Below are 14,602 nucleotides of genomic sequence, written 5' to 3'. Positions count from 1 at the left end.
TTTCTTAAAGTGTAATTTGGGGACTCTGAATTACCCAGGTGTAGAGCCCAGGAATCTAGATCATTTTTATGTACACTAAGATTTGAGACCCACTACCTTTGGCATTCATTGTAATGGTTTGTAGTCATTTGTGAGTAAGTCTCATCTTCCCACTAAGCTATGAGTACCTCGAGGGAGGAGATTAATATTGATAGCCTCCAAGTTTACCACTTAAATTTCTTTCCCTTTTTCAATCATTACCAGTTAATTTGTAGATAATCTCTGGTTTTCAACACCTTTGCTTACTCACGTAGTGTACCATCTAGTGGTAATAGAGTGTAACTTCAAGCTCTTTTCTTTTCATTCCCCAAGGTTTAGTTTGTGGTCCTGTGATACATCTTTGAGTGCTGTTATAGGAAAACTTTCTGCGAGAAGGGTATCAGTGAATTTTAGATGTACATTGTAACTGACAATTTATCAGATTTGTAATACAGATCCACGTATGTCATATGCATAATTTGTCACACTCCAACATATTTTTTTAATTATTAGAAAGTTTCATGGCTGACTTTTTGCTTTATAACATTTGTCATTTTTATAATTTATTTTATGTCAAAAGGCAAGGTAAACTCAGTGGCAGAATTCTTACCTGCTATGCCAGAGATCCGGGTTCGATTCCTGGAGCCTGCCTATGCCCCCCCCCCCCCAAAAAGAGGCAAGGTAAAACTGCTTGAAAAGAGAATGTCTGACTGTAAAGAGTTTAAAGACTAGACTAAAGGATAGGAAAATGGAGAAGAGGATTTAGCTTTAAGCTTTAAACACTTTAAAAAGTGTTCTTAGAACCACTCTTGGCTAAACATTAGAAATTACCTGGAGTGCTTTACAAAAAGATGTCCTAACCCTTGAGTAGTAGTTCTAAAACCTCAGTAGGTATCGGAATCACCTGGAGACCTTTTAAAAATTCTGGACTCCCCACCCCCTTTTCCAGATTTATTAGATTGAGGGCTGAGTATTTAAATTTCTAACAATTTGCCAGGTGATTTTTTTAAAACATTTTTTATTGTGAAATATAACATATGCAAGGAAGTAATAAATTTCAAAGTACAGTTTAACAAGTAGTAATAGAAAAAAATTAAAAGCATGGTATGGGTTATAGTTCCACAATTCAGGTATTTTCTTCTAGCTGTTCTAATATACTAGAGACTAATGAGATATCAGTATAGTGATTCAGTAGTCACAATCATTTCCTAAATTCTTTCTTATCTGTTATAAGTCCTCCCTCTTATTTGATCATTCTTCCAATCTTAAGGGATATTTGGACAGTGACCGTTCTTACCTCTTCATGTTGAAAAGGGGTGTCGAAATTATGGGGTGAGGGGATGCAACTAGTTGATGTTCTTGAAAATACTGGTGCCTCTGGGTTTCAGAGCTTATCAACCAGGTGATATTGATGTTACTATTCTGAGGATCACACCCTGAGAACTATTGACTTAGAATTTCTGATTCAGTTGGTCTGAAGTTGGGTATGGCATCTTTAAGCTCATGTGTACAGCTAGTGTTAAAAACCAATGATTTAGATGATGAAATAGAAGGTAGCTTTGGTTAGGATTCTGTGATAGCCTAAGCTAAGTTAGATTCAAAAAGTCTTGTTTCACTTACCATTCATGTGGCATTGGCTCCCAAGAACTAACAAAAGAGAATTCTAGGCTTAGGACAGAAGTTCTTAACTTTGGCTGCACATAGGAATCACTTTGGTCTCAGATTCCAATGTAATTGGTCAGAAATGTGATTGGGCATTGAAATAGTGTTAAAAGCTCCCCATTCAGTGGCCCAAAGAGTTCAAATAGAGTCGAGAGGCTACTCTGGAGGCTACTTTTCACATAAGCTTCAGCTAAATATTGCTATTTGTTTGGTTTGCCAAACCCCAATCAAAACCATTCCTGCAAACCCTGACAAATACCTAGGGCTTTCTGTGAGACTCTGTAAAGGTTCCATGCACTGTGATTACTTTCCAGAAACCTACAGTTCCAGATCAGTTTCTAGGCCAGATAAGTCCTGAAAACCCACAGGGGCCAGCCTCTCCAGAACATCAAAGTTCCAACCCCCTATCCCGTATTATTGACAACCCTTTCCAACATGAAAAAGTTAGAATGGGCATAGCCCAATACCCCTACAGATTGTGAGAAAGATCAAAGGAGAAGGTGGAATTACAACAGAGAAGATAGAATTTAACAAATGATTGTGACTACTGAATCATTATATTGGTAATTCTTTTAGTCTCTAGTGTCTTGGAGCAGCTAGAGGGAAAAACCTAAAATTGTAGAACTATAACCCATAGCAAACTCTGAAATCTCTATAACTAATTGTTGTGGTTGATGTGCTTTGGAATTTAATTCTTTTTTGTATATTTGTCATTTTTCATAATAAAAAATTTTTTTTAAAGCTTCCCACGTGATTCTAATATGTAGCTAAGGTTAGGAATTGCTGCTTGTATTGATTTTCATTATCTCATAAATCTGTAGATCACAGGTCCAGCAAGATGTGGTTGTATCTGCTCAGGTTATTGTAAGGCTGAAATCAAGGTGTCAAGCCAGGCTGAATTCTTGTTTCTAGAGAAGTAATTGGGGAGAAAACCTGCTTCCAAGCTCATTCTTGTCAGAATTTACTTCCTTGCAGTTGTAGGACTGAGGTACCCATTCCGTTGCTGACTTCAGCCTGTGTCCACTCTCAGGGCCTCATCATCACCCGCATTCTTTACCACATGGCTTCTGCCATCTTCATGCTATCAACAGTGTTCATTTTCTTGCTTCACATTTCCTGCCTTTCTCTTCTTCACCTTCCTCTTTGTTTTTAAAGGGTTCGTGTGATTAGATCAGGTCCATCTGAATGATCTTTGTGTTTGAAGGTCACAAAGTTTGGGACCTTAATTACATCTGCAAGATGTAATTTTACTTTAGCACATAATGGATGTTTGATTGAATTACTGGGAGAAGGTCTGTGTACATTGGGCCAAAAACCTTGGGGGCCATCCTAAAATAATGCCTACCACACTTCTCTATAGGATCTATTTGGTTTTTTCTTTTTCAATTTTGTGTACATATGTTTGCCCATTTCTTTCTACATAATAAATTTTGAGTATGTGAGATAATATATCTTTCAGTTTTTAAGCTAGGCCTATAAATTTATTTTTAACTTTCAGTACTGCTTCATTTTGAGCTCTTTCCCTTTCTATATTTCAACAAATTGGTTTAATAAGTCCTTGGGGGAAGAATATTCTGGAGCTCCTTTCTCATTAAAGTAATGAGGGTAGCCTGGAACACCTTCTACAGATAAATAGCTTAGCTTATATTAAACAGATATTTATTTGCTCACATGCTCCTGATTTATGAACCAACCCTGATTATAGATAAACGCATAAAGAATATCCAACTTTAAAGAAGGCTGATTATTATACAGAATATATACTCAATTGAAAGGCTATTTCTAACAGTTTTATCTTTCCTCATTCTAAGGACATTTGTCTTAGCTTGGATTGTTTTCCTTCATACTGGACAGTGTCTATTATCCAATTAAATTCCAGTTCCCGTTGTTCTAGATTCCTTGGTAACATTACTGGGGTTATTTTGCCCCTATTTTTAGCATAAGTTCATAAAATTTCACTGTTTTCACATTTATTTTTTCATTTTTTCTTCATATTTGAAGAAAAGTAAAGATTTTGATATGTTACATACCTATAAATTATAATATAAGTTGGTCAGGTTGGTTTTATTTTACTTATGTCTTCTTTACCAACTCAGAGAATTGTGGATGGGTTTTTGTTGTTGGGTGAGGCGATGATGTTGCAGAGATGTGAAGAGTTTTTCAGAGAAATACAGAACCAGTGATGAAAAAAATTTTGGGTAGGCTGGATTTTATTTATTTTCAACAATTATTTTGAAAACCTACTACATGTGAATGTACTATAGGTCAGTGGTTTTCGTAGTATGGTACTGGGACCAGCACCATCAGTATTACCCAGAAATGTACATTCTGGGGACTCACCGCCAGACCTGAATCAGAAACTCTGGAGGTGAGCTAGCAGTCTGTATTTTACCAAGCCCTTTAGGTGATTTTGTTGCATATTAAAGTTTGAGAACCACAATGTTATGTAACAGTGTCTTTACCAGTCTGCCAAGAGGGAGATTGGTTTTATTTCCAATTTGCATAAAACTATTTTAAGACATTTTTAATAGTTGGTGAGCACATCTCTTGCCCTAAAGGACTGGCAAGAAGAGAAGGATAAACTTTAATCCTTCACCATTTGGTTTCATAGTTCTCTGTGGGATAATTACTTAGAGCAAGGTTTCTCAATCTTTTGCCATTTGGGGCTGGGTAATTTTTGTTGTGAGTTACTGTCCTGTGGATAGTAAAATATTTAACAGCATCTCTGGCCTATACTCACTAGCTGCCGCAACATTCCCCAGTTATAACCAAAAAATATATCTAGACATTGACAAATGTGCCCTGGGAGGCAAAATTACCTGCGGTTGAAAAATCACGAACCTAGAATTCTAAGCTTGAGTTCACCTAGTGTCTGTGATTTTGACTGTCAGTAGCATTACATGGTAATTTTTAGAGCTTCTTTGTCTAATGTTAGAGACAAATAGTATTTTCCTTTGAATCAGCAAGAGGTTATGATTTTAAAAGATTATAGTTTATAGCAGGGAGTGCTCAAATGTCCCAAGATTAGTAGTCATCCTCTGATTTGTAAGAACATAATTTGAAAGAACATTGTTTTTTCTTAAGGCACATAATAACAGATATTTTTAAAAGATGGCCAAAGATAGTCAAGGATTCAATTCTAGGTATAGTTTACAAATACTCGGTGATCATGTTTAGTAATTGAGGTCCCATTATTTCCAAGCACTGTAATACCAGCCCAGGTATAAAGACTTTACCTCTTCTTACAGAGTCTGGAAATATCTTGTTCTGAAAGAGAAAGATGGCAAACTCATCTTATTGATCCAGTAAAATATCCTTTCTCAGGGATGGTGGTGGAGGGATACCAATCTTTTGAGCTATTTAATCATTGCCACTAAAACCAACCAAAGAATTTATATTCTACTTCATAGGCGTACATGTTATTTTAACACCTTTCTTTTCTTTTTTCATGTTCTCTTTTTTACAAACACTTTTTTACAAACAAACACTACCCCTTAAACTAATAAAATTGGAAGTTTGTGGTAATGGATTGCTTTGGATTGACTCTGAAATTGCCATCACGTAAATAACAGGGAGTTTGGTAATATGTTCATGAGCATGACACTAATCACACCTGGGTTGTGTGAGTAAGAGAACCCCCTGGAGGCCATAGTAATTCTGCACTTAGTAGCCTACCTAGTCTCCCTTCTAGAAAAGAGATTCTCTAGGAGTCTGTGCATTACAGGTGGCTCCATAATAAACCCAGAAGAACCAATGCGCATGTGGGTAGGTGAAGCAAGGCCTTCCCTAGGGGAACAAAAGCAGAACTGAGAATGCTAAATAGGCTAAACCCCAGAAGGACCTCTGTATGGGAATGCTTCTGATATAAACCACAGTTCAGTGATGAACTGAGCGATTTTGGAGATGCAGAGATGAGTAGGCTCTGGTCCCTACCCTTAAATGACATAATCAAGTAGCAGGAATAAAAAACAAGTCGAAAAATTTCATTTTAATAGCTATATAGTTAAATAAGAGATACAAAGAAAAGCATCATATCTGCAGGAAGGCTGGGAAAGATTTTATGAAAAAAGACATTTTCAAAGGATATTTAAGGTGTCAACCTGCTCTGAGAACACGTTGGCAAAAGGATCTTAATGCAGAAGATTAATCAAGAGCTGGATTCAGTTCCAATCTGCCACTAAAGACCTGGGTAGTGATGTATCCTTTGGATCTTAATATTCCATTTTAACAATGTCATTCTCTTTACCTATAGGAAATCTAAGGATATAATCAACAAAACAGCTTCTCACAGCACAAAATTTTGTGCTTATTCTGATGGCTTGTTGCAAGAATTCAGGAATTTTAACCAAGAAGGTACAATATTGGTTGAAGAGTCTATGAAATACTATAATAACCTCAATAACAACCTTGATATAATATCTCAAAAGACTGAACAAAGATGTGAGGCTCTGAACACAAGCACACTATGTTTTTCTGAGCAGTGTGTATCTTCCTTAAATAAAAGGCAAGAGGAAATTCAGAACTTATTGGAGGTAATAACTTTATAACTAGAGTCTACTTTGGGAAGAAGAGGGATAATCAGGAAATTAAATATTCTTGGCTAAGAACTGGTTTCAAAACAAATCATTTTTAAATATAATGGATGTTACACTTTTAAGGATAAAAGTTGGTATCGTTTTTTGTGATCTTTCATGGTATATGTCTTGTAGATCTATAAGTTATTAACATTTATCTGATCTATTTTTGTATCTATCCTTGGTTTTTGACTTGTTAGTTTCTTCAAGGAAGGGCACTGTGTCTTTTAAGGTATAGTAGCTTTCACTTCTATATGCTTTTTACTTTTCTCCAAGTACATACAAACCTTTAAATATTTAAGATATTGTTCTGATTGCTCAAAGGATATTTGATAGTTTTATGGGCTTGCGTGAACTTAACACTTGCATGGCCCTTTGTGGCTTGATCTTTCTTTTTGTACAATAAAGGGTTTTACTGACATTCTCAGGAATCAAGTACAAAGAATCACTATTTTGTAGTCCCTAATGAAATAAGTCCTATGAATGTTAATGACTGCTAAAACCATCCGAACAAAAGTCATTTAGGGAATTTTATAATTAATAAGCTGATTGCTTCTGAAACCACTGATTAATCTTAACAGGAAAGACACAACCAGGTATTAAGTACTTTCACCATAACCTTGCCAAAAAACTAAATCTGAATTAGGTCAACCCTCTGGATCTGACCAGTTTATAAAAAATACAGAGGAGAGATGAACATATGAAAATACATCACAGAGGTGCAGTCAACAAATCCAGAAGTTAAAAGATTCAATAGAACAAGAGACCCAGTTTTTTAAACAAACGTGTTTTTTTTTTTCCCTCTCCAAGGAAAAAAAAATGAGGAAGGGGTAATTTAGAGATCAAAATAGGCTTAAGACACCATTCCAGCCAATCCTAAAGAACACCTAGGGCAATATATAAGATTCCACAAAGGTTCCAGGCACTAGAGTAACTTTCCAGAAACCTACAACATCCAGATGGGTCCCTGATCCAGATAAGTCCTGAAACCCAGCCCAGCCTCTCCAGAACATCAGATAGTTCCGTTTCCCTACCCCATATTAGTGATAGACCCTTCCAGTATGAAAAATTTAGAATTGCCATAGCCCAAACACCCCTAAAAAGAGGTATGGAAAGATCAAAGGTGATGGTGGAACTATACAAAGAAGATAGGACTTAACAAATGAATATGAATGAATGCTGAATCATTAAATTGATATCTCTTTTAGTCTCCAGTATTTTAGAGCAGCTAGAAGTAAAAACCTAAAATTGTGAAATTGTAACCCATGTCACACTCTGAAATGTGTTCTACAACTAATTGTGGTGCTGTGCATTGAAATTTATAGTTTTTCTGTATATATGTTATTTTTCACAAAAAAAAAAAAAGAAGGAAAAAAGTCAATTGTGATGATAAAAAGGTATTTAAGCCCTCTAGCCACCTATATTCTGGAGCAGCTAGAAGGAAAAATAGGAGAGAGGGGATTGTATGGTAGCCCATGACAAACTCTGGGATCTGTCCTGTAACCACTTGTTGAAGAGTGCTTTGAAAACTATTGCTTTTTTATTTCTTTGCTTTATATATATTTTATAGTATACAATTAAAAAATAAATAGAGGACCTTAAGTCCCAGTTTCCCTGGGACAGTCCTTGTTTACCACCTCTTATCTTGAGGTGATATATTAAGATTGACCCCTTGTTTGGATGATAAACCAATCAATCAAATCTTATCAATCAAATCTAATCTGACTCAAACCAATTGTGGAAAGCATTTGAATACTAACTAGATATTTGATACGGAAGAATCATTGTTAAATTTTTTAGGTGCATTAGTGGTCTTGGGGTAATATTTAATTTTAAGAAGCTCTTATCAAGAGAAAGATATATGATGATGTAATGAAATTGGAATTGTTTCAAAATAATCTTGGATGAGAGAAGCAGTCAGTGGTTAATTTTATTTTTTCTAGACCACATGTACTGATAAATTGTTGAAGGGGGAAGTGAATAGAAGGGAGTTAATTGTACCATTCTCTGTAGTTTTACATGTGTTTTTAAAATTTTTGGGAAATTTCACAATGAGGAAAAATCGATTTATTGAATAAAGCAATGATTAATTTTAGTAATGAGACTTATTTGTATCATTTACAGGTTGTAAGTCAAGGTTGTGAGACTTCAGGTTCAGAAATTAGTGAAAACTTAAGTGGACAAAAAGCAGCTAATGAGAACCAGCATAACACTTTTCTTGATCAGATAACTATTGATGAAGAAAAATTGATGGCACAAAATCTAGAACTTAATGAAACCATAAAAGTTGGTTTGACTAAGCTTAATTGCTTTCTACAACAGGATCTGAAACTGGATATCCCAACAGGTACTTTAAAAGGGAAATAATGTTAACATTTCTTAAGTTGAATACTTGAAAAACTAGGTTCTATCATTGTCTTATTGGAATTTACCATTTCACTGTAGTCCATCCAAATACGGAAAAAATGAAGCTCCAAGGGAGTTTTAATCAAATATTAGATGTCATGATATGAGCAATATGTAGAAATTTGGACTTCACATTTCAGTAGCATTTCACAATATTTAGGAAACTGACTTTGTTAATAGAAGACACTTTAAAAACATATAAAAATAAAACCAATCATCAACCTAGCACTATTTGTTAAGGTAAAGGACATTATAACACTGAAAATGTTGGAAGGATATAATTGAATAAATCTAATTTAATGCAAAGACCCACATTGCGGTTTTTGTTAATTATACCTCTCATTTTGTCATGAACTGTTAGATTGGCTTTTGGGAATCACCATTTTGGGAGATCAGAGATGGAGAAGATCTTGTGAGCTAAATGCTTTAGAGAGTTCTTTACAGAAAAACCTATACAAAGCTGTTTTATACAGATGCATAATTGGATTATTCAGGTATTAGATTGTGATGATGGTCATATATACTATAAATTTACAAAAATCATTGTACAATTAAAAAGTGCATTTTATGGTATGTAAATTATACCTCATAACTTTTTGAAATGCAATTATAAAAAGAAAAACAAATGTTCTTTTTTTTCCTAAAAGATATGTAAGATTTATTGTTTACTTTTCAACAAAATGAAGGAATATAAATATTATGAGTATGATGAGCTCCACTTACAAAGAAGTATAATTGGTCAATTTTTAGCCACCATACCAAATATATAATGAAATGATTTCCCCTTTGAAAGTTATTATGTTTGGAAACTATACACTATTTTAACCATGCTTCTGATTCTCAGAACATTTCTGTGATTCTGTTAACAGCCTACAACACATCTTTTGTACATCCTCAGAGATGATAAATTTCATGTATTGGGAGGGTAGGTTAAATCTTGAAAATAGTTGAATCTGTTTAAGATCTGTTACCAAGTTAGAAAACATTATTAATCACAAGCAGTATATGTCTGAGAAGTAACAAGACTGATTCTTACAAATGGCAGTCATTGTATTTTGGGAAAAGATTCATTTGGAAGTATAAGTTCTAGCATATATATATTTTCAAATCTTATTAATAGCCCAAACTTCAAATTTTTTTCCACTATATAATGTCCACTAAAGGTACGACACCACAGAGGAAGAATTATTTATACCCATCAACACTGGTAAGAACTGAGCCACGTGAACAGCTCCTTGATCAGTTAAAAAGGAAACAGCCTGAGCTGTTAATGATGCTAAACTGTTCAGAAAACAACAAAGAAGAAACCAGTCAGGTAAAATTTAAAGCATCATAATTTTAGTACTCTCCCATAAACTCTTGATATGGTGGACTTCGTGTGAAGAATTTCACTCTTTGCCCTTCAATCCTTCCCTGCCTCTCAGTAATGATAGCTGCCTGACCATATCGACTCAGTTAATTCTCTCAATAACCCTTTGAGGTGTATGAGTATTATCACCATTTTTTGTATAGACGAGTAAACAAAAAAGTACCTTGTCCCAGGGCACAAGGAAAAGTTGGAATTAGAACCTAGACAGTCAAGCTCCATAGTCTGTGGTCTTAACTACAGTAATTTATGGAAAAATGAGGACATACAGAAAGTAACAAAATAAAAAATAAACTGTAATTCCATTATTTTAATTATTTTGAAGACTTTCTACTAATTTTGTTGAAGTTTAACTTCTATACAATGGGTGTTATGTTATATTCAAAGAAGAAAACTGCCTTTACTTTTGGGAAGATTTTTAAGCGCTTGAACTTAATCACACATCCAGCTTTGTATTTTAGGACATGGAAGAAGAAAAAGCAGCTGTGGAGCACGGTGCTGAAGAATCTCTATGTCAAGAGCCAAATGTAGATACCAGTGTGGATTGTTCGTCAGGCTCATCAGGGGTTCCATTTTTCCAGGTACCTGATAATATTATGTCAGATAACCCGTGTACCGCTGACTTAAAAGTCATTTATAAAAAAATTAAAAATAAAAGTCAATCATTTGCTTTTCAGTATAAAACCACTGCTTAGTTACATAGACTATTTAATGAACCAAGAACAAATTTTAACTCAGTCCTTTTGGATGCCTTGTTAACTTTTCTGATTTAAATTATTTACAAAAATTTTGACATTAATAAATGGCTTTCTATGGACAAAGGCAAGTTTTGACTTAAATCTCTACTATCAACTGATAATCTTCAGCTATTAGATTAATCCCTTTTTTGTTTCCTACATACTCAGTATGGATACTGAAAGAAGTAAATCATTTTCTTTCTTCCCTTTGTTTTTGACATGGTAGTCTTGGAGTCCTATACATAATCAGACTTTGAAGACTAAGAGATTTAAAAGATTGTGAAACTGAAGGGTTTTCGGGTTATGTTAGTGATTTATCCTGTTTGAAGCTCTTCTCTTGTTAACTGTTCCCCTGTTTCCTGAGCTCTTTGCCTGCTCTGCATGAAAGTCTTATGACCTCCCCTACCCACTTTTTAAAAATTGTCATGAGCATGATGCTATAATCAGCTTAGCACCTGTTCCTGTATTTTGAGGACATGAGTCTAAACAGAGTCTGTGAAGTAAGGATTTCCTTACACAGGACAATGGTATCTGCATTTTAAGTCAAAGTGCTGCTTTTTGTAGGAATATGCTTGTCTTGAAGGTCCTTCCCCCAAAGGCTAAAGTTTCTCCATCCCTAATTTAAATTTTTCAAAGTTCTATCTCAGGTTCTTTTAAATTCCTCTCTGTTGGGAAATGCACGGGTGGTTCAGTGGTAGAATGCTCTCCTGTGCAGGAGACCTGGGTTCAATTCCCAGACCATGCATCTGCCCCTCCCCCCAAAATTCTCTCTCTCAGAAAAATTTTGTCCAAAAATCCTTCCTACCTCTTGCTTTATTCTTTATTATTAGAAAAATCTAAATGTATTTCTTAACTTTTTTCATTATTTCATTAGTGATAATCATTTCATTATTACTATTTCTGACATTTTAAAGGCCAGAATTAGTGGTTGAAATATGGCTAGGAAGTCCCTACTGTATCAGAAAGCATTTGGGGTTAGGTTTTACACCTTCAGCTGAAGTCCAGAGATTATTCTTTCCCTGATAGCAGTCTGATGTGGAGAGTTTCCCGAGTTTAAACTCTAAAGTTGGTTTATGATTTGCCTCAATATTGATGACTGAGTCCACAATGAATTACACCTGTCTCTCTATGTGCAAATCAGAGGATTCTGATGAAATAAAACCCCTTAAATGAGAATATGAGATAAGATTTAAATTTTTTTTTACAAAAAGATAAACAGCTTTTTCAAGGTAGCCCATATACTAGGTTGTCTACTCAAAATAGAATTGCATTTTTTGCATGATAGCAAATCCTAGAGCAGGGTTTCTCAGTAGCGGAATTATTGACATTTTGAGCCAGATAATTCTATGTTGCCTGGGGACTGTCCCATGCATTGTATGACATTTAGCAGCATCTTTGGTTCTACCCACTAGAAGTCAGTAGCACTTCCTGGGATTGACAACCAAAACTTGCTCCAGACATTGCCAGATGTCGGGCGGTGGGGGGCACGGCAAAAACATTATCTTTTGAAAGCCACCACCCCCAGATAAAATCTGTAATTATGCCTTGGAAAATTAATATGTCTTTCACCCCATTCCTTCCATTGTTAGTAGAATGAAGAGGGTATTCACCTCTACATGCCAAACAAATTGTTGGCTTAACTTTGTACTGATCCTTTTCTCAAGTTTCCCAAACTTACCTATAACCAAGAGAACTTTAGAAAATAGGGTGTGGCTAATGTGTATCAATTGTTACTTTATATTAACTTGATTTCTCCCCTTAATTCTACAGCATAAAAAACAACATGGAAAAGACAAAGAAAACAGAGGCATTAACTCAGTGGAGAGGTCTAAAATGGAAGAAGCTACAGAGTACTCAGTTACCAAGAGCAGACTGCCTCTACGAGCCCAGATAAATCTTTAGTTAACTTGAGGGTTGGGAATTTTATTTTTAAGGAAAAATGAAAGGTAAAGCCTGTAACCCTAGAAGTTAAGTCTTGTGTTTAGATTAAAAACCAAGAATTGAAGGTATCAAGGCAGTATTGTAAATTTAGTTGAATTCAATGTATACCCATTTTTCTATCAATTCTGTAGTTCACTGTGTATTAAGTTGGTTTCATTTAGGATTTGCATTGAATAAATACAAATTTCTATCTTTTGATATAAAATAGGTCTTTCATAACAAAAGAAAAATTTTTTCTTTCATATTTCAAACAGCAGATATTTAGAAGCTGCACTGTTCTTCTCGGCTTGATTTATACTGGTAAATATGACCAACACTTGGTCTTGTAAAGGACCATCTCCTTTCTCTCCTTAGTATGACTGAATTATGTCTGTTTGTGTACCTTCTTCCCTAGACTTTCCGATTCTACCTTCTCCTCAGCTCATTTTCTTCCTTTTCATTTGTCACAACCCATTTGTAGAGATACAAAAATGTATGCCAGAATTTTACCTAGAAATATTCAATACTTTTCAGTGGTTATTTCTAAAATCACTGTCAATAATAAGCATAACCCTAGAAGTATCCCTTCCTTCAACATTTTAAATTTGTTTCCACCTAGATGTACTAACTCATTAGCTCCATCGAGGTCACAGAAAGCCAACTTCTCCAGAATATAAATTACTATTATGGGAGCACTACCTAGGGCTCTGTTTAATGCCTGGATAGCCCTATTCTAAGGCGGTATCTTACAGAAAAGGTCATAGCGATTTAAGGGCTTTTTGAAACTTATGAGTATAATGTATATATCATTTGTTTACTTGATAAACCTTTTTGTTCTTTGTATATAATAAAATAAGTATATGCATATTTTTCTCTTTTGAAATCTTAACCCTTAGAAGGGCCATGACATTTACACTCTGGCAGCCAAATTTCTGGACACTGATACGTATATATATCAACAGGAAGAACCAGAGTACTTAGAATATGAAGGAAGAATAAATTTTGTGCCCACCTCGAGTTTACTGTATACATTTTAGAGAGACACGACTTTAGTGGCTAAGGAAAAAACAAACTCTACTGGAAAATCAGGAAATGCATCTTCAGGGAACTAAATTACTCTTGCAGAGTATTAATTCTCTTAATAAAAATAATAGATATAATTTCTCTAGATGTCAACATAAGCTCTAGATAATAAACTTCCCTCAGTAATACATGATTAATAAATTTGGTTTCTATATTAACTTGTTTGTCCAAAATTTCTAATTGACTGTGGGCACATTGATAGAGTTAAACAAAACATATTTAAATTCCTAATGCAAACTTATACACAGGTACCAGAAGGTAAACATTCCAGGCTTTCAACTGGACTCCAAGGAGTTGTACTACAGGCATAAGATGAATGAGAAATAGAGGTTTGAAGTCCAGTTACATATCTTCTCATTCCCTACTGGAAATCTGGGGATATTAATACAACTAGTTTAGCTACCTGGCAGAAACAAAAACAAATTCTCTCTGGAAGAATTTAATGTTTGAACCTAAAATTAGCTCTACAAGTTTCATATGCAGTATGTCATTGAAAAAATAACCAAGAGTGATGTCATCAAAAGTGGCAGAGTAGGTACATCCCATGCCCACCTTCTACAGAAATATTTAAAAATCAAGCAACACTGTCAGAATCAACTTGGTCAGAACTGTGGAAAACAGCCAACGGTTACAGCAAACAAGTATATATTGAATCAAGTAAAAGGCAACTTAAAAATGATTTGAAAACTTTTTGGTATTTTAACTTGTCCTTGCTCCATCCCCCTTTCTAGCTTGGCTGGGTCTTTAAAAGAGCAGCTGTGTTCCTAATGTGGCACCCTGGTCCTTGGTTCTGGAGGGAGCATAGCAGACCTTATTCTCAAAGAATTGTTTGTCCT

General features: G+C 34.9%; 1 protein-coding gene across 1 annotated transcript in view; it reads left to right on the top strand.

Moving 5' to 3' along the window:
- KIF11 (kinesin family member 11) overlaps positions 1–13,510 on the top strand; it is a 79,328-nt gene extending 65,818 nt beyond the window's left edge. Inside the window, exons 18-22 of the mRNA XM_077125428.1 lie at positions 5,933–6,212; positions 8,379–8,601; positions 9,824–9,975; positions 10,488–10,607; positions 12,534–13,510. Of these exons, the coding sequence (XP_076981543.1) occupies positions 5,933–6,212; positions 8,379–8,601; positions 9,824–9,975; positions 10,488–10,607; positions 12,534–12,665 (907 nt within the window). The 3' untranslated portion in view covers positions 12,666–13,510. The remainder of the gene's footprint in view (positions 1–5,932; positions 6,213–8,378; positions 8,602–9,823; positions 9,976–10,487; positions 10,608–12,533) is intronic.
- Positions 13,511–14,602: the final 1,092 nt, after the last annotated feature.

Source organism: Tamandua tetradactyla, chromosome 13, assembly GCF_023851605.1.
Source record: "Tamandua tetradactyla isolate mTamTet1 chromosome 13, mTamTet1.pri, whole genome shotgun sequence".
Classification (NCBI taxonomy): Eukaryota; Metazoa; Chordata; class Mammalia; order Pilosa; family Myrmecophagidae; genus Tamandua; species Tamandua tetradactyla.
The sequence above is the reverse complement of the archived record's forward strand: the minus strand, read 5'-3'. Positions and strand labels throughout refer to the sequence as shown.